Source organism: Montipora capricornis, chromosome 4, assembly GCF_036669925.1.
Source record: "Montipora capricornis isolate CH-2021 chromosome 4, ASM3666992v2, whole genome shotgun sequence".
Lineage (NCBI taxonomy): Eukaryota > Metazoa > Cnidaria > Anthozoa > Scleractinia > Acroporidae > Montipora > Montipora capricornis.
Window position 1 is genome coordinate 49,040,042 of NC_090886.1, and position 25,595 is coordinate 49,065,636.

At 40.2% G+C, this 25,595-nt stretch overlaps 2 protein-coding genes across 2 annotated transcripts in view; both read left to right on the forward strand.

Moving 5' to 3' along the window:
• LOC138047263 (voltage-dependent calcium channel subunit alpha-2/delta-1-like) overlaps positions 1-9,927 on the forward strand; it is a 34,639-nt gene extending 24,712 nt beyond the window's left edge. The window contains exons 9-16 of the mRNA XM_068894024.1: positions 308-661; positions 2,462-2,700; positions 3,653-3,808; positions 4,166-4,354; positions 4,637-4,846; positions 6,941-7,151; positions 8,107-8,245; positions 8,993-9,927. Coding sequence (XP_068750125.1) covers positions 308-661; positions 2,462-2,700; positions 3,653-3,808; positions 4,166-4,354; positions 4,637-4,846; positions 6,941-7,151; positions 8,107-8,245; positions 8,993-9,360 — 1,866 coding nt within the window. The 3' untranslated portion in view covers positions 9,361-9,927. The remainder of the gene's footprint in view (positions 1-307; positions 662-2,461; positions 2,701-3,652; positions 3,809-4,165; positions 4,355-4,636; positions 4,847-6,940; positions 7,152-8,106; positions 8,246-8,992) is intronic.
• A 2-nt stretch (positions 9,928-9,929) lies between these two features.
• Positions 9,930-25,595, forward strand: part of LOC138047264 (uncharacterized) — a 17,178-nt gene continuing 1,512 nt past the window's right edge. Inside the window, exons 1-14 of the mRNA XM_068894025.1 lie at positions 9,930-10,866; positions 12,676-12,848; positions 14,461-14,710; positions 15,530-15,771; positions 16,107-16,425; positions 17,018-17,194; positions 18,487-18,637; positions 19,221-19,417; positions 19,800-20,038; positions 20,530-20,710; positions 21,631-21,798; positions 22,955-23,229; positions 23,930-24,121; positions 24,592-25,595. The exon at positions 24,592-25,595 is cut by the window's right edge and continues 1,512 nt beyond it. Of these exons, the coding sequence (XP_068750126.1) occupies positions 10,818-10,866; positions 12,676-12,848; positions 14,461-14,710; positions 15,530-15,771; positions 16,107-16,425; positions 17,018-17,194; positions 18,487-18,637; positions 19,221-19,417; positions 19,800-20,038; positions 20,530-20,710; positions 21,631-21,798; positions 22,955-23,229; positions 23,930-24,121; positions 24,592-25,188 (3,210 nt within the window). The 5' untranslated portion in view covers positions 9,930-10,817 and the 3' untranslated portion in view covers positions 25,189-25,595. The remainder of the gene's footprint in view (positions 10,867-12,675; positions 12,849-14,460; positions 14,711-15,529; positions 15,772-16,106; positions 16,426-17,017; positions 17,195-18,486; positions 18,638-19,220; positions 19,418-19,799; positions 20,039-20,529; positions 20,711-21,630; positions 21,799-22,954; positions 23,230-23,929; positions 24,122-24,591) is intronic.

The window sequence follows — 25,595 nt, forward strand, 5'->3', positions numbered from 1 at the left end:
TGTCACATATTTTCTGAGTAATTTTTTTCTGAACTTTTTCTCCAAATTTCATTTTTCTGCCTCTTGTTGTTTTCTTCAAAATAGTGTACTCTCATGGTAGTAGCACATGGTTAGAAAGCAATATTTTGGATAGAGTCAGTGATGATATCTTCGCTTCTCAGCGAAGTGTCTTTTAGACATAAGATCCTTCTTCAACTAGTCCCCCGTCAAAATGTACCACTGACATTACTTTTGAAGCAAGATTGACCAGTCGTTTGCTATGCATTACTTATTTAAGTTCATCTGATTTCTTTCTCTCTTTCATAAGCTTGTGGACGATCCCATCTTCATTCCTATCAGTACCCTTGAGCAGCGTAATGGCAAACCAGTTCAATTCAATCTCGTGGGTCAAGCCATGATGGAAGGTAAAACAGGTTCGCTGAGGATCGAAGACGCCATACGAAGCATTCCTAAGGGAGACTTTCAAGATGGTGTGATGCTCGTCACGCTACCATCAACTTATTACTATTCATCAATCAAAGACTCTGAGTATGTGTTTGCCTTTAACCTTGCCGACGCCGATAAGCTTTATCGGAGACCAGCGTCACCGCCCCCTGGACGAGTGACACCTGTCAGTTACTATGCCAACGTCGAGGCATACAACTCCACGGAATTAAGGGAGGTAAATATCATTTAAAGTCGGGAACAATCTATTTGACCCCAGAGGGTTTCAGTCTATCATGTTGCAATTATTGCTCTTATCGACACCTAAAGACAATAATATAACTCTGCAATGCCACTTGGCACAGTTTGTGTCCCCTCCCGTGTCCTCCAAGGCATTCATGCGATCATCTGGTAGCATAAGCATAATAAGGAGTTTAAGAAACGACGACGGCTACAGCTACGGCAACGCCAAAAAGCAATCATATTATTGATTAAAAGAACCAAAATGCTCGTGCTGCACTTGCGGCACGCTTTTTTGAACATTTTTCTCCCGTACTCGTCAAAACTATAACGTGAAATGACCAAGTTTAAGGTTTTGTCGACAACGTGGACAAACTACAGTGAATCTTTCAGTCTCACTCTTTAGTTCAAATCCGTCCGTACCAATCCAGTTATAGGACACTTCGCCCATATTGTATAATATAAACAAGATGGAATAATCATGAAATACTTAAAACAGCTCAAACTTATACTTTGAAGTGCCGTTTTCGTCACCGTAGCCGTCGCGGTATTAGGGAGTAGGGACTTTACGATTTACGACGCGGTCGTCAACGAGAACGCCTCGAAACAGCAATATCATTGGTTAAAAGAGAAAAAGTAATCGTGCTGCACGCGTGGCACGCATTTTACCACAAATTCGTGCGGTTCTCTGCACAACAACGACCTGAAATGACCAAATTTCTGGTTTTGACGATAACGCGACCATTTAAATGTGAATCTTTCATTGTCCTTTTTTACTCCCAAACCGCTCGTGCCAATTTATTTCTAGGACACTTCACCCACATTGTACGACGCGAACGTGATGACCTAACGGCGAGAAACTTACGATAGTGCAAAGTTATATTTTGAGGTGACGTTTTCATCAACGTCGCCGTCGTAGATCGTAAAGTCCCTAGTTTAAGATCTGCGACGCGACGGTAACGAAAACGTAATTTAAAATTGCAAGTTCAGGTTCATTAATCGTTTTCGTCGTTATGTCGGCTTGTCTATCTTCTAAAAACTGATGTAACCTTCCAGGAACTGAATTAGGAGGTGCGGTATTGAATCTACGACGGAAAATTCAAATTCGCTGCCTTTTGTTCACGTTCTCCGTAAAACTTGAGAATTGGTCATTTCACGTCGTAGATTTGCCGAAAACGTGAAAGAAATGTACAAAAACTAGAAATGCACGTGCAGAGCGTGCAAAGCTATTGTTTTTGCTCATTAAATATGCGAAATTTGTGACGTTTTCGTTGCCGTCGCGTCGTAGATCTTAAACTCCCTATTAAAATTAGGGTACTTAAGCAACGCGACGGCGACGGCACCGAGAACGTCATCTCAAAATATAAATTCGCGTCATTGTAATCACTTTGTAAACATGTCAACCCTTCTTATATGACAAGGGTGTGGTAGTTCCTCAAAAATGACATTGGTCGGAACGGCGCTTAATTCAGGGGAGAAAATGAAAATTTATCTTCAAGTGCTGACGTCCTTCATAAAACCTCAAATTTGGCTATTTCACCTTGTTGTTTTACAGACGACGGCAAAGAAATGGACAAAAGTGAAAAGTGCACGTGCAGGGCGTGCAAGGCTATTGTTTTTGGCCACAAAATGTGCAAATTTGTGACGTTCTCGTTGTCGTCGCCGTTGGCGTTGCTTAGGCACCCTAATGTTATCCTTCTCACGGGGCGCGTTACACCTCAAACATATATAGCTGCAATTATTAAGTTTTGAAAGCACTCACGCAAATATACTGAATAATAGAAATGATTCATTTTAGGTCTTTGGTGACCTGTACACAAGTCTGAACGTACAGTATAATCTTCCATCCTTTCCTGATGTTCACGTAACCTATGAGGCTTCCACCGTTATGTTGAGTGCAAAGACCTACTGCCATCCAAACAACTTTTTATTCAGAGAAAATAGCACTGATATCGCCATCGCTGCTCATCGTTTCCTTAACGGACAAGACGATGATAGCATTGGGTGCCCGCAAGGACAGTTTCGAGCTTCCGTTAGGTGAAGTAAAATGAATTATTACGCTATATTTTTACAGGATGACAGTTTAAAGGAGCAAAAAATATCACTTCAAACCTCGGGAAAAACTGTTCACAATCAAATGTGTTGACATTATTTTAAAGAAAGCGCTTGTATCATAGAATTGCTTACCGGTACTTTTGTTCTCAAAATTTCCTGGGTGCCGCTATCTTGAATAATTGTGACATTTTACGGTTGTCATGTTGTTTTGACACACAAGCTGACAGGGCAACCGTAAAAAGATGGCAACGCCAGGGAAGTTTGAAACCACAGTAAGAAAAAGTCTGATTTTAAAATTCATTTTATTCTAATAGATAGGAAAATTGATCGTTGACATTACAAGCAATTCGTTATTAGGTAGGTTCCCTTTAAAGATCTACAATCTTGGACAAAACGTGTAGAGAGAAAGAAACATTTTCGGCGCTCCAAAAACTTATCCAAATGTTTTCCGCTTAAAAGCCGCTCTTTCCCGTCCCCCCAAACTCAGTGTTGATTTATCTTGGTCGGAAATATACTGTAGAACAGATGATGTTTTAAACTGACTTTTATCGCCACGGAAAAAATCGTTTTACTGGTTTACTCTCTTTTGCGTGGACTGTTGATCGCCAGCTTGGATTGTCTACCATGTTTGGTTGAGTGCGAGCTGAAGCGTGGCGCGACTCTTTTACAAAGCGTTTTCGTGTTCAAGTAAAGAAACCCAATTGGTAGGAGGCGACTATCTGGCTTTTCGCAAAACACGGCGGGGTCAATTCGGGATGACTGAAAACAAATTCAGATCGCGTTTGAAAGTCATTTCACCAGGAAGGATTTGAAATTCATCGCCCACCATTAATAAACCAACTCTTATGACCTTTGGTAACTCTAGAAGATTCCCAGATTGTAATTGCCACTCTTTGTAGTCTCTCTTATCCACGTTTTTTCTCGCATGTCTCAGACCAGATGTGCAGATTACGTCGTTGATAGAACAAACTTGGAAGAATCGATCGAGTGATATTTTGAAAGATGTTCCATGGACATACGTTGGCACGCAGAGTGGCGTCTTTCGCTCGTACCCTGGCCATCGCGCAAGGAAGAACTTTGATCCTACCAAGTAAGCTTTATCTTCAAAAGGTCACTTGTAGTTCATTTGTGATTAAGGTTTCGCAATGTCCGTGCGGAAGAAAAACTTTGTAGAGACATTGCAGCATTCTGGCCGTGCGGAAATTAGATGAGAGGTTCCCTCAACCTTTTGGCACAATTTTCTCCAGGTGGTAACACAGAAAACTTCGTTTCTACTGGAACGCTTGCTAGGCAAGCTACAAAAAGCAGCTTAATGTTCCGACTATCGCACTTTAGCGTGGAATGCGATTTGCGTTAGAGTTCTGTTTTAGGGTCGTTGAATGCGATTTGCGTTAGAATTGTGTTTTAGGGTTTATTTACGTTGATTGTTTTCTTTATGAAATCTCAGACGCCCATGGTATCATAGAGCTCTGGTTAATCCATCCAAAACAGCTGTGTCCAACGCCTACATGGATGCCAACGGAATCGGTAAAGTTATTACTATATCAGAAGCTGTTTTCCAGGCCTTGCCACAAAACGCGTCTGGTGGCAGTTGCGACAGCCTGGAAAACTTCCGGGGAGGCTGTCCCTGCACAAGGTATGTCATCTTAACGTGTAGAATCTGTCAATCATGCTTAACGTAAAAATAAGAGTCAGTTGATTCAGCACCAGAGCAAAGCCTGTCTAAGCAATGTGGAGGACCACATCACGTGATGCTGATTCAGGGTCTGATCTCTTAGTACCAGTTCTCTCATCGTTACGTCAATGCTTCTCTTCCAGTAACGTGCCTGTCCCGATTTGCGCTTGAATTATTGCCTTGCTCTTACAACACTCGTTCAAGTTAATAGTGTTTTATCTCGTTTTCTTTTTGTTTTTTCAGGCATACTCAGTGTATTTCAGGGAAATGCCGTGTGTATCCCGGCAACCGATCCTTATGCGCCGCTGATCGCGTGGAAGCAGTTACTGCTCTAGACATTTTGTACAACGATTTTCATCTCCGTGTTTATGATCTGTTAAGGAGCTCAAAAGATGAGCGGTCATGCGGAATGAACTACACCTGCCCTGATGGGGAACATCTTTGTCAAACCAGGCAAGAGATCCTTTGATTTACATACAGAAAGGCTCTCCATTCTCAAACAATAGACTCATTGCATGAAAGGCGCTGAAATTTGAATAACGATCGATACTTATAGAGTGTTTTCACGGGACTTCACGGCGGCCATGTTGGTGTCCTTAAACAAAGAAACGGCGGCCATGTTGGTGTTCCTAACTAATCCTCGGGAATTGGGCTCTATTATCATGCAAACGTTTTCTTTTGTTTCGGTGGAAAAACAAGGTTACTGATCACGTGAGTGGAAACATTCCATATATCTTAAGCCTCACATCTACGCGAGAAATCCTTTGTTTAAAAAACATTAGCAGGGGGCTCAAGATGTATAATTATTGTTATTCAAATTTCAGCGTTTTATTTCAGCGGACATTTCGTAACAATTACGCGACGCAATATCCCATGTTAATATTACAAGCTTATCCGCTGTAAAAAGAATGAAAACAGGCAGAATTAGAGCTTTATTTCAATAAGAAATGCGTTTCTGAGCTAAGCCGCGCTGATCTACAGTATTTACGTCAAAAAACCACTTCGAAAACGGTTAGCTTTCAGTTGTTTTGCTGGGTACCACTACAGTAAGGGGCCCTGTTCTCGGCCACTTTTTGTTCAACGTTTATTTTTAGCGCCGCAAATGAATCTGAATAAAAAGCAATTGCTTCCAAAGGTAGCTTTATTCCTTGTCTTTCGTCCTGCCGAGTTTTGAATTTACAGCTACTATATACTGTGAGCAAATCGAGGTTACACGAAGGTAGGTGAATTTGATTTCCACGAGAACGTGTTTGTTTACGGCTAGTCGAATTACATGGTCTAATTCAAGTTTGTATTTTATCCGTATAGGAGGCCTAAATGAGCCAATTCTTGGCATAATGAACGTAGAGTGATAAAGCTTTCTGTTAAATATAAACTTTTCCTGGCCTATTTTATTTTACCTAAATTCACCCCTCAATATTTCCTTAGTACTTCTTCGTATTTGCCTATTCTCGGCCACCCTGCTGGCCGTAGACAACACTAAAAAGTGCTCTTAGTTTTGTATGGAGTTTTCTTGTCAAATCATTTGTAAAAGTAAAGCTGTAATGGGGTGGCATGTTCCGACAGAAGCTATAAATTAAAATTATGAGTTTTGACTTACCGGACCCCGTTTTGAAATACCCAACTCTTTTTTAGCCTCGCTTGCCAGTGTATTTACGAGAAAAACTAGGTGTGCCAAAAAGGTCCTTTTCTAACATGAAACAAAGCTCGTTAAGGATACTTTGTGGTCGAAATATCAAACACAAGCCTTATTAGTGACTTAACAACAAAAATTGGTGATAAAACGTTGTTTATTGCGAGGAATCGAGGGCACTCTTTTGTGGCTGAGAACTGGGCTCGCTGGCCGATAACTGGGCCCACGAACGAAGCCTCCATTTTCGTTATTACTCGGGAGAAAACAGCGTTGAGCAGTCGATAGCTTTACATGTGTAAACTGAATGCTGAAGCTAGGTGTCGTTGAAATTTCAAGTCCTTACGGCTATTCCAAGGTAAGAAATACAAGTTTACGTTTTTTGTGGCCGAGAACTGGGCCCCATACTGTATGTCAATACTCAAAAAATTAAACTTTTCGGGAGCTTGTCTCGTTAGTCTAGTGGATATTGAAAACTGTATCAAGAACCCATAGATCCGAGTTTGACTCTTTGCTTCGTCAATTCGGAATCTTCTCTGCATATTAAAAATATTCGTTTCTTTGAAGTAGATTTGAAGCTTGAAGTTGATTGTACGTACTTCGTGTAAGTTGAGTAAAGAGGGAAACCGCCGTTTGAGAGATGAGTCTATTGTTGAAGAAACGTTTTAATAGTTACACAATCACTTTCCTTTCAGCACCAGTGTGCCCTCCATGTCGTCTCTTTCCTGACATTGTAACATTCTTCCCATTCCAACAACAAACACGAAGAATTCGTGCGATCTTCAAAGGACATGGAGTTTTCCTATTGCCTGATTTTCTTTTTGTAGCAAGTGTTTTGGAAGAGTACATTCGAGCAGTAAGAATGACAGCAAAAAGAAAGATTGTCACAATTGCTTCTGTTTCAACTTTCTCCTTAGATGCTACCTTTTAGATAACCTGGCCAACTTGGTCACGGACCCAGACTTCCTCCTTGTCAGCACCAAAGACGCGCGCGAATACGAACGTGTTAGCCTGGGACGAAAGGAGGGAGACATCATGAAACTTCTTGTAACAAAACACAAGTTCTTCGTTCCAAATCAACGAGTTGATTTCCAGGGAATATGCAGCGTATCACCTTATGCACCTAAGGTACTCATGTTCCATAAATCCATTCTTGGCCGCCAAAAACAGGTGTACATAGCCTGTGCATTGAAATACTTATTTTGAACGAATCAGTTTTCTCAGCATTTTTTCAGATTTGTCCAGAAGCCCCTAATTAGATGCACGCGGATTTCATTAAGCGTCACGAAGTGTCCCCTTACTATTCTGCCCAACGTCAACATCATTCGCGTATCGGAACACAGACATTGAACGTCATAGAGTGTCCTCAAAATGCTGCTGCTCGAGTATTGATAAACAGCTGCATTTACCGTAAGCTAAAACTAACGCTTACCTTTACCTTTGGACTTAGGTAGCAAAGGCTTAGATTTAAAGGGACAGTTCGTGTTGGATGTCAAAATTGGGCGTGCCTCTGACTGGGTGGATTTCTGGACACAAGCGTTTACAGCCGAACTATGTCACGCGTGGCCAGTATCCACCAGACTGAAATGAACATCCAAATTCCTATTTAGAGCTTCCGAGATTTGGTACGAAAAACGCACAATAACTGAACAATAATTCATCAAACGCTTGAAATAGTTTTCACTTTTCAAACAATGTTTATTTTATGTTAAAACGAAAGTTCATCGCTCACTATTTGCGATAGATATCTTGGAAATATCCTCGGGAAATTCAGAATCTCCAGAGGAAAGTTCAAAACTGACTCGCAGATTTGAATACTCAGTTCAATTTTCAAAACTACTGGTCACGCGTGACGTAACGCAACATGGAAAATTAAAACATTCCATTTTTTTCTTGAAAATTTAATAGCATTCCCTTTTTTGTCAGTCGAGCTGTTTCCTTAGTCAATCGTGTTTGTCACGCAACCGAAACAGGTGCGCGGCTCGAGTGATACAGAAGAGACTGCCAGCAATCTCAGTAATTTTTGCTGTGACTCAGAAGAGCAAATGACACAACACATTTGAATGTGAAATGTATTCTGTAGGTGACATTGGAAGGAATTGTTAAGACGCCGGAACAAGAAGACGATTATTACAAGAATAGGGGACCAGTGCCACCATTCAGGAACGAATATGGCTGTATTCAAGATGTTGTTGGGTACACTACAGATGACTCCGTCCTCGGTAAGAAAAAATGGCCGATTCGGCTAAGTTGCAACTGTTGAGGAGATGTGAAAATGAAACGATAGAATGTGAAGTTTGGGTTATAGAAATCGGAAACAAAGACAACTATTCAGGAAAATTAATGAACTGACAGTGGAGAAATGCAAAAACGTAACCCTTCCTTGACAGTGGAGAAGCCGGAAAACAATTTTGTTCTACGACGGGATTCGAACCCAGGCGTAGCTTAGCAAGTGAGTTATAAAGTCCACATCAATTGAAAAGGAAAGGTATCATCGGCATCGGTACCTTGCTAGTCCTAGGTCGGACAATAGGCCATTTTCCAAATATCAATATTCAGCTTGATAGTAATGCAGAGAGGACAAAAACAATAGAAACAAGTTGCAATGAATCTGAAAGATATCAGCATATCATCCACTTTCCTTTGTCTTTGTACTCTAAACCTCTCTTTCAAGCTGAATTTTAATATATCGAATATGGCGTATTGAACTGAATGGAATGAAATTGTTGTTGTTGTTGGCAATCCCTCTATCGAGTAAGATGTCTACTTGGTAAATAAGTAGTGTTCATTGTCAGTGTTCATTGTTACGTTTATGAGTGCGTCGATGACTGTAGAGCCCGAATGGAATGCGTATATTGTCACTGGCATTAGCCAAAGAAAAGGCGGGAATGCAGACTATACTTGCAACTCGCAATTTTTCAATCTTGTTCTCACCATTGACTATGCTATTCTTGAATTTTCCTTTGCAGGTCTTGATGGTGTTATCGTTGATTCAGTAGATGGACCTTGTCGATCCGGGAATTTTTTCCTCTCAGCTCTTCCAAGGACCAATCTGTATCTCCTAGTGATAGAGAACTGGAGCGAGTATCGCCAATCGTTCTTCTATAATTTCAACTGCCACATCAGCAACAGAGTTTTCGACGCAGGCGCATTTCGAATCGTCAACGGCACATGCGCACATATTGAGACCGAAATAAGTTTGAAAAAGAAAGAAAAATGTCCTGCTTTGAAGAATGTTCAAATGAAGTGCAGCTATAATGCAGCGAACTCTTTGAGTAAAGTCATAATATTTCAGTTGATCATAGTTGCCATTACGGTTGCTTTGAATCAAAGTTGAGTTTTTCACAAAGTATCGTACTTATGAAAGCTATGCAAATCACACTAGCGTTTTCTAACCAGGAGTAGATTATTCGCATTCCAGGGTTGTGCTATCAAGGTAAACGAAAGAAAAATTGTCTCTTTCAAATTACTGGCCGTCGCTTGAATGATTAACATTAATTTTCTCGCCAAATTTTTCTTGCTTGATAAAACAATAATGCCGTTAGAACAAAGTTATTCTTTCCAACCGGTTCCATAGTTAGGAGAGTAAGGAGAATGTGTCTTTTGAGATTATAGTCACAAGCCGTTGTCTGTGATTTATCAAAGTTTGAACATCAGATGACATCCAAATATTATATGAAATTCGATCGAATTAACTTTTATTGTGAAAATGAATTTATTCAGATAATTATTTATCCAAATTTATCCACTAGCACTTTCTTTTAAAATACCTGTTACTATTTAAGTTTAGTGTCATCCATCGTTTATACAATATATACATGCAAAAAATGTGTGATTTCGTTCTGGTATTTTCATGGCAATCCGTGTAATTTGTCTGAAAAATCTTGATAATAAATTTGAAAAATAACGTTGTTGGTTTGAGAATTTTTAAGTCTAATTCAACTAGTGGTAAAGCGCGGATAGTAAAGTTTCTGGTGTTGCCATTGCTGTCGTCTTTGCTAATGCTCCCTAAAGGCTAGGCTACGTTCTTAGCCGATGCTAAGCTCATTAATACCGTAAGTCCTGGTGATGAGCGTGTGGGAGCTTGCATATGGAGCACTCTTAGACTAAATTATATGCGTCAGAACCAAGTTTTACCAGCCAAGGGAAAATTGATGGGATATTTCGATCTCCAATCAGCAAAAGTGTTGGCATATAAGCAAGTGGTGGATCTACGTAAATAAGTCGGAGGACATGAGCAGCGTTGGTCTCTCTTAAGCTTTTCGTTGCCTTGGCATTCGTGCGCACCTGAATTCTGGGCTGATTCGTGAGGGGCACGAGCGAGCGGTATGGAATTTCCTTCTCAACGTCCCTTGGCTGGTTTCTCCGGGGAAATTGAAAATCTAACCATTTAACTAAGAAAATTTGAAACTGGGAAAGGGTGGTGTACACACGCTTTAATGAGAAACTCACACAATGACCGTAAGACCACAATGACGTTGGAGTATTCTGTGGTGGGTATAACTCGACACGTATATTTTAAACATTAAAGGAGAATTCCTCGCATAGAAGCTGAAAAAGAAGTCTTTCACTACCTTAACTTAAAACGCTTTTTTTATTCACAAACGCCTGTTTCTCAGGTTTTCCTAGGTTTGGCCCTAAATAATGCACGAAAACTAGAGCTTAACATCCTTCTTTAACATTGCTTCATGTTTTTTCACGGGTAGCCCCCATTTGACGCTCGAGAAGCGGAATCCTCAGTATGCACGCAGTGCGGACCGCCAACGGTCTGTATAAGAAGCCTCGCAAGGGTTCATGGGTGTCCCTCGTGAGAAGATGGCGTCTTCAAACAATCAAGAAGAAGGTAAGACAAAGCGAAAACACCATCTTTTCCATAAAAAGTCCCTTAAAGACAAAGCACAGAGCTCTCTCGTACTTCTTTTAACTCGACAATCGATCTCCGATGAAATCCCATCTTCTCCAACTTATAAATCAAGCTTTAAAGTCCGGCCCGCCAAAATTTACATCGATGTCGTTACAAAGAAGAAACCGATCCTTGAACTGAAGTTGTCCAATTTGATTATCTAGCAAGAACTTCTTACTCTTGAAAATTTCGTAACATCCTTCTCGGGGGTAGTTAAACGCAATGCTCAAAATATAAACCGCTTGGAACAGCGAGGTTTCTTATAACACGCCATTTCGCCATGTGCATGGTAGTGTTTGTTGCGTTGGGAGGGTCAGCGGGATTTTGTAGAAGATAACTACGATTTCCGCTGACCTTCCATATATATTTCTCTATTTTATCGTTTCATCGGTAAAATATGGCTTCCCAGAAAGTCGAACAAGAATTGTCGGTTTCTGGCCGGCTTTTTCACGCACCGATTACATTGTTTGCAAGCGAATAAACTTCAATAACCACGAAGCAATCGGCCGCCATATTTTAGCCTTTGTTTCTCTTTGATATGTTTGTTGTGTTTCGCAGAGCGGTAACTTATGACCTCTCGATCAATCCTTCAATTTAAGTTTACTTCGCTTTTAAATCTTTCACATTTTGAGCCTTTTTTGGCAAACTGGACTAGCTGCACAATGGAAAATAGCTTTCAGTCAGTTTTCTTGGGAAAAGGGCGTGATTTCTTTGCAAATGGCTGAAGGCCAATTCGTTCGACCGAAAGCTTAGCGTTTTAAAACCATTTGAAGAACGGTTAATTCGAGCAAAATTTATATTTCCTGCGAGGATACGAGATGAGATAGGTAAAATTCATGAATCCTCAAAACGTATATTGGGATGTATGCTTGGAAAGGCAAATGTGAAGGAAATTGAAGACGTTCTTATTAAAATATTGATGACGGCATTCCCTCGAAATTGAAACCTGTTAAATTTTTCGCTTGCTACCAGAGTTCTGAGGTAGCCTCTCTAGTACCAGAAGTACTGTAAATATCATTTCAAAGCACTGAATAACAAACGAATTCCTGGAGATCATTCACATGACATCCAAGACTCTCAATTCCAGAGAACTTTCATCTCTTTACTTCTAGCTGTAGCTAGATCGCTAGATCTGATGAAAATAAAATCTATACTTTACAGATTCAGTACTCTCAAGGCTCTAATTTGATTTTCCACCGATTGTGATATTTCTCCAGATTTATTGATGGAGACAACCAAAATTGATTGCACAATTTCTTCTTAAAAATTACACTTCTTGTGAAATTATTTCCAAATTTCACTGGTATCTTATTTAGCCTCAAGTTTTGGCTAGAGAATGTCTGGAAGTTGTTAGGACCATTTCATAAATAAATGAACTTGTTGGGACTGAACAGAGATGAAATAAAATCAACACATATCAAATCTTAGCTTGGTTTTTGAGGAGAGGGGAAAGCTGGAAATGCCGGGAGTAAAACCTCTTGGTGCAGAGTAGAGAACCGACAAACTTAACCCACATATGACACAGCATCTGGGAATTGAACCCCGCGGCCACATTGGTGGGAGGCGAGTGCTCTCACCACTGTGCCATCCCTGCTCTCAGCAAAAAGACCTTTTTGTCATTTTTTAAAGTGGCAGTAATTGCCAGAGTAATTTTCTGTCTGGAACTTGCTAGTCAGTAAGAGAATGGACCACAGTGAAGTTCTTTTCAATGATGTAGGCAATTTATTTAGCAAAAATTCTTTGTTTCAGGGGCTTTAAAAGTGATGACAAAAGAGGAAAAGACTGGGGATGAAAAGGAACAAACAATACAAGCATTGGATCCTCAAAACAAAAAGAATGACTCTGAAATTGAACAGAAAACAGCAATATCTCAGCCATCAGCCCTAGTGAGCAATGAAGGTTCAGCTATCACAGATCAACAGGTAAAACTGATTGTTAGAATTGTTGCTTTCGGTGGTTATGTACGCTGTACACGTAACAAAATTGCCAACCAGAAGCTTTCCGGGCATTTAGTGATCAGAGGATGTCACCAACCATTTACCCTTTTTATCCAAAGGCAGGATGCTTGCCCAAATTTAGGAGCAAATCAACAGGAGTTTAAACATTACGTTATAATATAAAAAAATGTGGTAGGTTTATATCTGAAAAATGATACTTGTATTTACAAGTTAAATGCACCAATTAGCAGCATGCATGCGTGGAAATGCCTTCAAATGGTGGACTAAACACCAAACAGCTATCAGATTGTTTTCGGACTGTAAAAATGTTCCCGGACTCTGAAATTTTTCGTTTAAATTACACATCTTTGATTGTCAAAGTAGTGTATCACACAACTTTGACCGTCACTTTTGACAGTCAAAGTTATTGTGTTATAAACGAAAAATTTAGTATAATCTGTCCGGAAACATTTTGACAGTCCGGAAGCAATATGACAGGTGTTACCAATTAATACTTATAAATGGAATGTACAGGTAATTTTTTTTAAGGGAGAGTCACAGGAAAAAATAACAGATTCCCATTTTTGGATATTTTAGGGTATTTTGAAGAATACCAATAAAAATCCCAAATTTGGCAAAGTGAGACAAGTCCCAACAAGGGAATTCCCAACCAAGTTTCCTGATTGGGACTTGTCTCACTCTTCCAAATTTGGGATTTTTGTTGGTATTCCTAATACCCTAAAATAGCCAAAAATGGTAATCTGTTATTTTTTCCTGTGAGTGCCCCATATGTGTAAAGTGTAGTTGGGTACATAAATACATTTTGTAAATCAAGTAGCTTTACACATTATATTTAAAAAAATAATGACATTGTGTAAAAGTGTAGTTGAGTACATCGTAAATCTATAAAAATATATTGACATTGTGTAAAAGTGTAGTTGAGTACATCGTAAATCTATAAAAAAATATTGACATTGTGTAAAAGTGTAGTTGAGTACATTGTAAATCTAATAGGTTAAAGGGGCTAGGTCACGCAATTTTAGGCAATTTCAGCACTGATCGAATGGTCATAGAATTAACTAAAATATCAAAATAACTGTTCAAAACTATAGAATAACTCTAACAAAACACAGGGAAGCCAAGAAGGGACATGGATGGACAAAATTGGAGAGGATTGAAATGGATTGAATTTGGGTAAATTTGAAAAATGTCGGCCCACCTTTTTTCAAATTTATACCAGTCTATATCAAAATGTCATTTACACAGCTGGAAAATCATTCTCAGTTGTTATGTGACCGTGATTTTGCAAATGAAAGACTCTTGCTCTGCCAATTTGACGTTTAGAGCTCATAATTAACAAAATTAAACAAAATTACCTAAAATAGCGTGACCTAGCCCCTTTAACTCATTATATTTTTGGTGCGACGTTAAACTATCTTCACTCATAATCATCATTAATAAGGAATTTTTTTAACAAGGCTCCCTGGAGAAGGTTACAAAAGTGGAAGCTGTAGGGTTTGGATGTCTAGGAGTATGTACATGTATTTCTGATTGTACATCAAGATCCTCTGTTTTTTGTTGGTTAAACATTTCACAGAGCACGTCTGAAGTAGCTACTGAAGCGAATAATGCAGTGTCTCAAGAGGTTGCATCAACATCAAGTGAATCAGACTCGCAGCAAACGCAAACATTGTATGTTGCTATCCAGCCTGGGGCGGAGTCTGGTCAGGGCGACCAACCAGCAGTGTATCTTGAAGTAGTGGAGGCAGGCAGTGGCACAGAGGTTACATGTACATCAAGTGATGGACAAGTTAACTTGGTTCAGGAGGAGATGGTTATTGATAATGGTGGGCAGTAGTAGTAGTAGGAATTAAAAGCTTAAATTATTTAGCTACGCTAGCCACATTCGACAATGATACAGCTGGTTGCTGGGGCGTAGGTAAAGACGTAATTACTATATACATTAAATTAATTAACAATTAAGTCACAAGAATAAAAAAAAAAAAGGAAAAGTGATAATAACACAGGGAGCCAGCGTGATCCAGCATTTTCACGACTGGATTGACCGTAATGGGGTTACATTTTTAGTAGAGTTACTAGAATGGGGTCGCACATTTTCGGGATTTCTGGGATAAGAACATTCTGGTAAGCAGGGATTCAACAGTAAGAAGATCCGCCGTTAAAAAATGGTTCATGTTGTTGTTTTAATATTTAACAGTCGGCTCGATACGGTACGTGTGTAAATATTTACGGTTAGCAAATGTACCAGAATGTTTGTACTGTAGGTGAAAAGTAAAGTGTTCTACATTCAATTTAACAAATGTGTCAATTCATTTAAGGATGACGTACTTAGAAGGCTTTATAAGGTAGAGGCATAATCAGAAAGAGACTAAGTTGGGATAGCGAAAGTGACATTTGCTCAGAAGTGACTAAGATGGGGTCTATGATTGGGCACAGAATAGACTATAATGGGGTAGGGGTCCCCCCCTTCCCGGGTTATTCATTTGTATTTTATTTTTCTTCATCTTAAAAATATTTCAGGCCAGTGTTCAAAAGGGCAAATTACTTATAAATATTACTTTTCTGATAATGTCCGCTTTGGTTTAACAGAAACATACAGTCGTTAAATACGTTTTGGAACCTTTCAATGTCATTTTCTCCAATAGCCTCCACTGAAGTAACTACGATTCCCACATCGGTGCTGTCGCAAGTGATGGATCAAGCTACTCTATCCACTATGCAGGCTGAGATGATAGCGGTCCAGGTCCTCTCTCAATCAGCAACTGGTGATATTCAGTACCTGCAACACCAATCTCCACGATTCATACCCATCGTCACGTCTGCAGATCCTAGTACACTTAGTTCTCTTCAGGCCACTCTCAGTCAAATGCCTCTTGCTACTTTACAGGTGAGAAGTCTGCTGATCACCTGGTTTTAATAGCCTGAGATACACAACTGTACCTTTGAAGTTGCAAGAGCACTCACCTAACTCCAACTCCCAGACTTGATTCATGCGTAATTGTATAGATTGTGTTTGTTGGCTTTCCACATCAAATGCACAGAGAAATTGCATTGTGTTAACCCTGTAAAAATTAGCATTTAACTGTATTCTGTTATCATGAGCTGTGATCATTAAAATGCTTTTGGTACATTTAGTCACTTTGGTCATGGGTCAGGGCTGTCTTATTTATACTTAAAAGAAAAAACTCAAAACGAAACTTCCTTACCTTTGTTTCTATTTAGATAAGCCCTTCACAACCAGGTGCAACAACTCAAACCATTCAGCTTCCTGGTGGTCAAACTATTCAAGTGCCATTGAGTGTTACTCAAATGTCAGCTCTGGCATCCACCACACCAGACTCTGGTGTAGTTGCATCTGGAGGGAATGCCATGTCGACCAGCACAGAGGCTATCATTGCTGCTGCCACTAATGCAGAAGCAGCGGCTGCAGTTGCACAGGAGCAAGGAGCTACCCTGGTCACTGTACATCCTGCTGTGATAGAGGCACCACTGGATGTGACAGAGGGTCAGGCCAATGAAGGAGAGGAAAATGAAGGGGATGGTAAAATGAACAGTTTTTGTCTTTTCTCGAGGGTGAAGTAATTTCCCCATTAGGAGTCTTCCTCTTTTTCTAAATGTCAAGTTTTGCCATTATATCTTTTTTGTTGTCTTGTGTAGTAAGAAATGATTTTAATTTGAAATTTTTGCATGTACTTAGTCTATGCCTCCCACACCCTAACCACCAAAGAGCAATGATGATGAAGAAATAGATCTAAGTACATGTAGAGTAGACAGAGCTTGTCTTCTCTGTGTTTTTTCTTTTTCCATATACTTTTGCGCATTCTAAACTATCAATGAATTGAAAGTATTGGGCAACGTCACCAGTTGTCTGCACTTTTGGAAAACCTGCAGATCTCTTTAAATCAACAAAAATTAAAAGTGCACTGTACGAACTTTAGTCAGTTTTTGGGCAAATTAAATGTTGCAAATTTCATTTAGTTATCTGGACAAAATTTCTCTAGGTACTGTAATCCCCTCATGTAAATGTGCTATTAACAGTAAATAATTATGTGCTTAAGTTGACCACTCCCTGTGATGTACAAGTTGACAGGTTGTCTTTGAATGATGCTCTGCAACATATTTCGAATTTCTAGATGATGGTAAACCCAAGTACACCTGTGAGATTTGTGGCAAATCATACATCCGTTCGTGGTCTTATTATGGCCACATGAGAGAACATGCATCTGGAGAGAAACAGCACAAGTGTGAAGTTTGTGGCAAGATCTTTAACTATGCCAGCAATCTTCGTCAGCACATGCTCATCCATACAGGTAAAGATAAGAATATTCCAAGATGTGATACATGTAGGTTTAACACTCTGTGTATATTTTTTGCATTGTTTTAAAAGCCTTTAAGTTAATAGACTAGCCAAAGCTGAAAATTCTAATAAAATATATAAGAATACGAGAGTAAATGTTTACAGCCTTATGCTTTCAGAGTAAACATGTGGTGTCTACAGAGCCTTAGGTTTGAGTGAAAATTTTTCTTTGAAATGTACTTACAGTATGGACATTACTAAACAACAAAACACTGAAACACAGAAACAAAGCACCAAAACACCATATATGACCAGCCTTCTCAAAATATTTTTCAGGAGCAGGTCATATGGAAAGTGGAGACAGTTTGGTGCTATAGGCACCCAAGCGAGTGCCCAAAGGACACAAGCTCCTAGGGGGGTCTGGGGGCATGCTCCCCTAGGGAATTTTTTAAATTTAGACACTCACAGATGCAATTTAGTGCAATCTGGGGGATTTAAAGTGACGAAATTTCACATATGGAATTGACACTTGCTTGGAGTCTGATTAGAAATACTGGAATGTTAATTAAATAAACATTTCATGTGCGCGACGCCAGAAAATATTGCGGACGCGAATTTGTACGTGAAACAAACTTTTTTCAAGCTTTTGTAATAGCTCCAGTGACTTCACGTTCGAGCTAAAAATGTGTTGTGCGACATTTTCTGACTGGAAGGAGACGGTCAAGCTTTCTGAGGAGGTGGCTCATTGAGCCGTCGACCGGCCGGTTTTGAGAAGGCTGTATGACCTCACCATGCATTGAATACTAAGTTCCGACAAAGGTTGGATTTGAGATTAAATATAGTTTTAGGCCTAATTAGGCCTAAAACGTTATTGCTCCTAATCTCAGTCTTAATCTTAATCCTAATCTTAATCTCAGTAAATTAGGAGCAATAATGTTTTTAGCCTAATTAGGCCTAAAAGGATAAATTACACCTAAAACGATATTTAATCTTAAATCCAACCTTTGTTGGTTAGTATTTTAATGAATGGCGGGATCACACATGGTGTTTAGTGCTTTGTTTCGCTTTTTTGGTGTTTTGCTGTTTCATGCTTTAGTAATGCCCACACAGTATATACATGTTTAATAACATTGTAAAGCTACCGGTATATACATGTGTATTTTTCAATATTATCATGATTGTTTAATTAACTGTCAGTGGTATTAACTTTATATATTCTCAAAGGGGAGAAAGGAAATATCCATTGTTACACTCGGTAAAATTGTATGTGTTCAATCATATGATAATATTTATCCTGATTTTCAGGAGAGAAGCCATATGAATGTGAGTACTGTGACAAAGCCTTTAACAACCCCAGCTCTCTGCGGTCCCATGTTCTGTCACATTCAGAGGACAAACCTTATATCTGCGATCATCCTGGTTGTGGAAAAGCCTTTAACAATCCTGGTTCACTCAGGTAATGATACAGAGTACAATTTGTGCCAATGTGTGATGACAGTTGTCGTCCCTGGGATGTACATGTATATCCAAGGCGTGCCCAGGCTGCAAGATATACATTATAAATTAATGCAAGCATTTGGTACAGTAAGGGACAGCACACTAGTGCATGTGGCAATATTATTATTTCTCAGATTCAACTCCCAATGATATTAAAAAGACGTTCCATATTTTTACAGTTAGATACCATTGTTGTTCTACTTACAGTACTGCTCAGAATTAACCTAACATGGAACGTGTTCGCGAACGTGATCAGAACGAAACTTGAACAAGAAATGAAGCAGCAACAGAACGGATATGGAACGGGGGCAGAACGGATATTGAACAAACAAGTTCTCTTTAACCTGTTCTCTAGAACACGTTTTCATCTGCAGGAATGCATTCTAGAGAACGTCCCCGGTTAGCGAGATTTACATGTATCTCATGAAACAGCTATACTTTTAGAGGTGGTTGGGGGGTGGGGGGAAGGGGGAAGAAATGGAGAGGAGCTTTTGCATTTCCAGTGAGTGCACTTCCTGATTTTTTTGCCCTATTCTTTTCAGGGTTCATCGCCGAGTGCATCAGGAAGAGAAGCCTCACAAGTGTGATGTTGAAGGCTGTGATAAAGCCTTTAAGACCCCAGCCGAGCTGTCACGTCATGCTTTCAGACACACTGGTGAGAAACCACACAAGTGTGATCAGTGTGAGAAGGCTTTTATCCGTTATGACGATCTCAAGCGTCATTATCGCATCCACACTGGTAAGTGGCATTTCCAGTGCTCTACCCCATCTCTTGCACTATTACATCCATGGATGTTCATATTTAACATGTAACTTATGAAAATTTTAAACAAAATGTCTTTGTAACAAATTTTTCTTATTATTGTCAGAATGTGTGTAGCCTACATGCATGGCATAGGTAGTAAGTAAACCATGGGGTTTCAAAGTTATGTGACTGTACATGTAGTTGAGCAATAACTTGAAGGACAGTGAGTACAGTTGGTTGAAACTCTCTGGCCTTTCTTTTTTCTCCTCTGTACCCTTAGTTTTTAACTCTAGAATAATCTTGACAAAGGAAAGCCAAGGGAGATCTAATTACATGTACATTAAATTTCTCATTTGCACATGACTGCACATTCTAGGTGAGAAGCCTTTCAAATGTGACCAGTGTGACTTTGCCTGTATCCAATCATTTGATTTGGTCAAGCACAAATTCACTCATAGCGGGGACAAGCCGTATAAGTGTGATATGTGCCCAAAGCAGTTCACACGACCAGCACGCCTCAGAGATCACATGAGGACCCACACCGGAGAGAAGCCATTTATCTGCGATGTATGTGGTAAAGGCTTTGCCATTCAGACTGGACTAAAGTCTCATCAGGTTTGTAGACATCGATACTATAGGACCTGTAAACTTCAGGGTTTAGTAATGCATTTATTTTATCGCACCGCCTCTCAGGGTTGCTTCAGAAACAGTGGACTCAAATAAACGTACAACAGAACTATATAAGCTAAAGATGATAAAGCGGTTCCCTATATCGATCCAATGCAGTTACGCTCTTAGGTTGTGAGGATCTTACTAGTTTTTGTTAGTTTAAGTGCAAGTTTAGTGAAGGTTAGTACAAGCCGCCTCAAAATTGACATTGAGGCCTGTTCCCTGGGTTCAACCAGGCAAGCTTCTGCATTATTGGTTTAAGTTTTTGTAAAACACATAATCTTAAATTTATTCTTTGGCCTGTATAATTTATGATCATTAGTCAGTTTAAGTTTTCTGTACTTTGACAGGCCCAAACAAAAAAAAAATATGAAAAGGAAAACTGTTTTTGAGAAAGTGTGACGGACTAACAGTAAACAATGGGTTATACCCTGCAGGCTGTGCACACGGGGGACAAGCCTTTCAAATGTGACGAGTGTGACAAAACATTCCGCACGCAGCTGGAGTTACAGTCACACATGGGCCGGCATACTGGAGTGAAGCCATTTAGATGTGACATTTGTGGCAAAGAGTTTATATCTACAATTACCTTCAAGCGACACGCCATTGTGCATTCTGGTATAGTGGAAAATAATATAAACAGTTTCTTCCTTCTTAAATTTGTAAAGGAATAGAAATAGTGAGAATTCAAGGTTTGCTGGTATCTTTGACATTTAAAGTTTTGGGGCGGATTTACATGAGCCAGGCCAGCCCATGTTAGCCGGGATCCTTGCTAACCAGGCTCGAGCGATCACAAACTTGATTTTTGGTGTTTTCCTCAGATGTGCCGAGATCTCAGATAAAAGAGCCAGCCCAGCTCATGTAATCGGCCCCTAACTTAATGACACTCTGCCAACTCTCTAAAAAATAAGTAAATAAATAAAAACAAAGCCATTAATTTTCTCCACCGAGAATTCTTTTTTTTTTTAAGTCGAAATAATTAATTCGAATTCCTTTCTTTAATACAATGTATTTAAAATTGTATTAAATGCATTTCGAACCTGACGGTTCACCCGATTGCATTTCTACAGTGTACATGTACAGTAGTTGTATGCTTGTGGTTCAAACTTACCAAAGCAATGGGATATCCTCACTAGCTCGTTATTGTTAAATGATTGTAGGTTCTGTTTGAGAATCTTAAATAGTTTTTTGAAGTCTTGAGGAGTATTTCATAATTCATTGAGACACTATTAGTTGATGTCATTTATGATCATTGAACCAACGAAATACAGGACATTGTGACAAAAAGTTAAGGGACATTAGACATTGCATTGCATTGGCTGGCGGACATTTTTAAAACTCAAAAGCGTACAATAAAATTTTCTAATTACAAAAAAAATCTTAACTCTCTTTTTGCTCGTTTTTATACGTCTTTTGTACAGCTCCTCCTCCTTCAGTATCTGTTTAACGGTCAACTAACGTGAGAAAAAGATAACCTGATTGCTGAGGTCATCTTACCCCCGAACAAGTAAAAGTGATGACTTTTTTTCGTGTTTCAGGGGAGAAGCCATTCGAGTGTAATGAGTGTGGCAGGCGTTTTGCACGGTCCACTGACCTCAAAGTCCACATGCCAGTGCACAGTGATGATAAACCATACAAGTGTGGAGAATGTGAGAAGATGTTCACACGATTTAGTACTCTTAAAGAACACATCCGGACCCACACAGGTATGATGGCTTTAAAAGAGTTTTCTAAGCAATAGAGATTCCTTTAACTGGTGATTGAAAATTTGGTTCTGCGTGCAACCTTGTGGACTGAATCCGGAACGAAAAGGTTCAAGCCAATTGTGCGATTTAAGACTGACTTGTGGTTAAGGGCAGCGATTGATTGACTGCGGAAAGGATATTTCGCGATTTTTTGCTTACTCTCAGTGATTGGCTGGAAAATAACAAAACTCGTGCTCCATTCTCTACCAATTAGAGGTTGCAGCAAAACCGGCAACGGGCGGGGATGATCGTCGTATCTTTTTAGGATCAAAATCAGGGATCTGGTATCTTTTAGGTTATCTAAAAGGTGTTTGGGCCACCAAAGTCTAAGATTGTATCTTTTTGGGTATCTTTACTGTCCTTGAAATTAATAGATCTTAGAATTATGACAATGCCTTGCTAAACTTTTCAAGCAGAGGGTGTTCGAAGTTGGCGTCTCTGGAACTGTTAAAAATGTTTAAAAATTATGAATTTGTTCATTTTTAGCTGATATCATCTTATGTTGCCACGCCCACCTTCGTAAGACTCTGGTATATTTTAGGGGTATTTTTGAAAATTTCCGAGAATCTTCCCCGCCCTACGATATATGGGAGTCCCTCCCCCGGGGGCTTTGCTCTAGTTAAAGGGAACCTCCACTCTAACTACAGAATAGGAAGGAATGTTTCCAAAAAAAATTGTTCGAAATTTGTTTTTAAAACAGTGTTTATACCGAGAAAAGTGAATTATAAAATCGCTTAATTTCACTTTCAAATTTCACGGGCGCAGCCACAGCCATCTTGAATAATTGTAACGTCTTACGGTTGCCCTATTGTTCTGACACAAAGAGCTTTTGTCTAATAACAATAAGACAACCGTAACACGTCAAAATTATTCAAGATGGCGGCGCCCGCGAAATTTGAAGACAAAAATAGGTGATTCTAAAACTTAATTATTTCGGATACAAACACTTTCTTTGAAAATAATTTAGACTGACTTGATTGTAACGGTTATTTCCTGTGATTTAAAGTTACTTTTTTGCTGAAGTGGTGGTTCCCTTTAACGTAAATCTTTCTCCTCTTAATTAATGTCGGCTGCATCTACTTGACGACACTTACAAATAACATTGACTTGCTTTTAGGCGAGCGACCTTTCAAATGCAATGTATGTGGCAGAGAGTTCAACCACAGGAGCCATTTTAACAACCACCTGCGGATCCACACTGGAGAGAAACCCTTCAAATGTGAGATCTGCGAGAAGGACTTTTCTCGCAAGGCGTCTCTTCGGTACCACATGAAGGTACACAATAAGAGCGACGGGCGAGTCAGTATCCGGAGCAACAAAAAGGGACCTGAGGACCAATCAGATACTGACCTGATTGATGAGCAGTCACATGGGAGCGCTTCTGTGGACCATGTACGTCTGGTGGTAACGTTTTTGCAGTTGTCGATTTTGATAATAAATCTCAAGACTTACATCCGTGATACAAGAGTTGCTTGTATATGCATCAACTCTCCCTGGGATGGGGAAGCGGGAGCGGCGGGAGGGGGTACGGCGGGGAGTGGGATACAGTATCAAAGTAGTTTAGCATCCGGGGGGAGATTCTCAAGGAGGCGAGGGAAAAAGGGCTCAGGCTTTGTTCTAGTCAAATACACCGCGCACCGGTGGCTCAGTTTGTTGAGCACCGGGCTGCCATGCGGGAGGTCGTGAGTTCGACTCCGGTCGGACCAATACTCAGGGTCTTTAAATAACTGAGGAGAAAGTGCTGCCTTTGTAATTACATCCGCAAATGGTTAGACTTTCAAGTCTTCTCGGATAAGGACGATAAGCCGGAGGTCCCGTCTCACAAATCACTTCCATGTTCATTAGTTCCCTGTGGGACGTTAAAGAACCCACACACTATTTGAGAAGAGTAGGGGATGAAGTTCCCGGTGTTGTGGCTGTCCTCTGTATATGGGTGGGTGGGTATAGCAGGTCCACATCAGCTGAATAGCTGCCAAAACTTGAACCTGCTCAAACAAATAAACAAATAAACATTGTACCAAGGAACCTTTCCAGCTTGATTTAGGGTACCTATCTCGGATTGATATATGACAAAGCCTGTTTTTCACCACAGACCATGTCAGAGCAAACCATATCTACCGTGAATATCAGTCACCTTGATAACGAGGCAGAAGTGCAGTTGGCTGAGGCACTGGTCGCCGTTAGTGAAGCTGTTGTGGCTGCAGCAGCTGAAGTCGATGATACCCCTCGAGTGGTGACTGTGGAAGAAACAGCTCACAGCGCAGAGGATGCTGTCATGCAGCAGGTTGGTTTTGTAAGCAGATAGCTTGCCGGCTTATTAACGCTACTCTCCTTGAAATAGCATTTAAATAACGTACCTACAATTCTCTGAAAGGCGGTCACCTTCAGGGCCAGCTCTGAGTGTCCCTCTTCCAGTGGTGTGGGTTTTTGTTTTGACATTCATTTAGGTGTAAGGTGTGATAGGCTGTTCTCTATCGAAATAAATGTTTATTTCCTAACCTTTCACCGAGTTTTGCTTTGAGAATAGCAGTTTTTAATATACTCACTACTCCTATGTAATCGCGGTTTTTGCCCTTCGATTAACGCAGATCAAGGGGGCTCCCTTTGACTAGCACAGTAAGGCAATCTCTCGACAATCTGTTTTCCTTGGGGCAAGATCGAAGTATGGGCCCGGTGTAGAGGGTTTTATCGTTGTACTCGATTCCAATTTCGTAGTTCCCAACACCAGTTTTTACTTTTCCTGGCATTTTTCAGCATTTGCCTGACGCTCATACAGTTAGAGCCCCCATGTTGGTGGACCCTGTGACACAGGCAGCTGTCAGTGCCGGTATCTCAGCAAGTGATGTCGGTCATTCTGTGGTGGAGACAGTCGTGAGTACCAGCATGTCTCAGGTAGTCGATATTCCTACCTCATCCACAGAAGTTGCAGTCGGAGCAGCGGTGGCTATTCCTCATGGCCAGGTTCACATCATGGAAGTGTCCGACGGCACAGGGCCATCTGATGTACAGGCAGCTATTGGGGAAGCCATGCAGGCTGGACACGTGACAGTTGAGGCTCCTGATGCACTTGGTATTACTGTGCCGGCCGAAATTTTAGCTGCTATGGCCGCTGCACAGTCGCATCCTCATCTCTTGATTGCCACTGATGACCAACAACTTATGCAGGCTCAAGTGAATGTTGGTGCTGAGCAGCAAGGATTGGAGGCCCATACAACAAACGAAGTAGAGCCTAATGTGGGAGGGATGAGTGAATCTTCAGAGTCAGTTGTCCATATGGAGAGTACAGAGGAAGCAAGTGTTCTTGACGATCCACAGCATCCCCAGCTAGAACAACCTATGGAAACGGAATAGTTTTGAAAGATCTCTCATGCGACACGTAGAGTTCGCAACCATCCATTTGACTTCTCTACTTGGAGCGGGCGTCATTTATAGACCTCTCTGAAGAGGTGTTTCTCAGTTCGTGGTTAACCCTTTTCAACCTTCAGTTTCATTAAAACTACCTTACCTTAGTCTTCTGTGGTTTTTCTTCTCTTCTAAATGCGTAACGCTATACTTAACAGAACTTTCTGAACTCATTGCTTTCCACAAACATGTATTTTTAGTAACATATAGTGCTTGTAAGTAAGGGATTTTGTACTTGCATACGGCTTTCGTGATCTTGTTGTTTGCTTGTCCAAGGTTTCCTTAACTAAGGTGGTTTATCGTTTTTGTCTGGGATATTGTGTGTAGAGTAATGAAGTTTGACTCTCGTTTTCAGT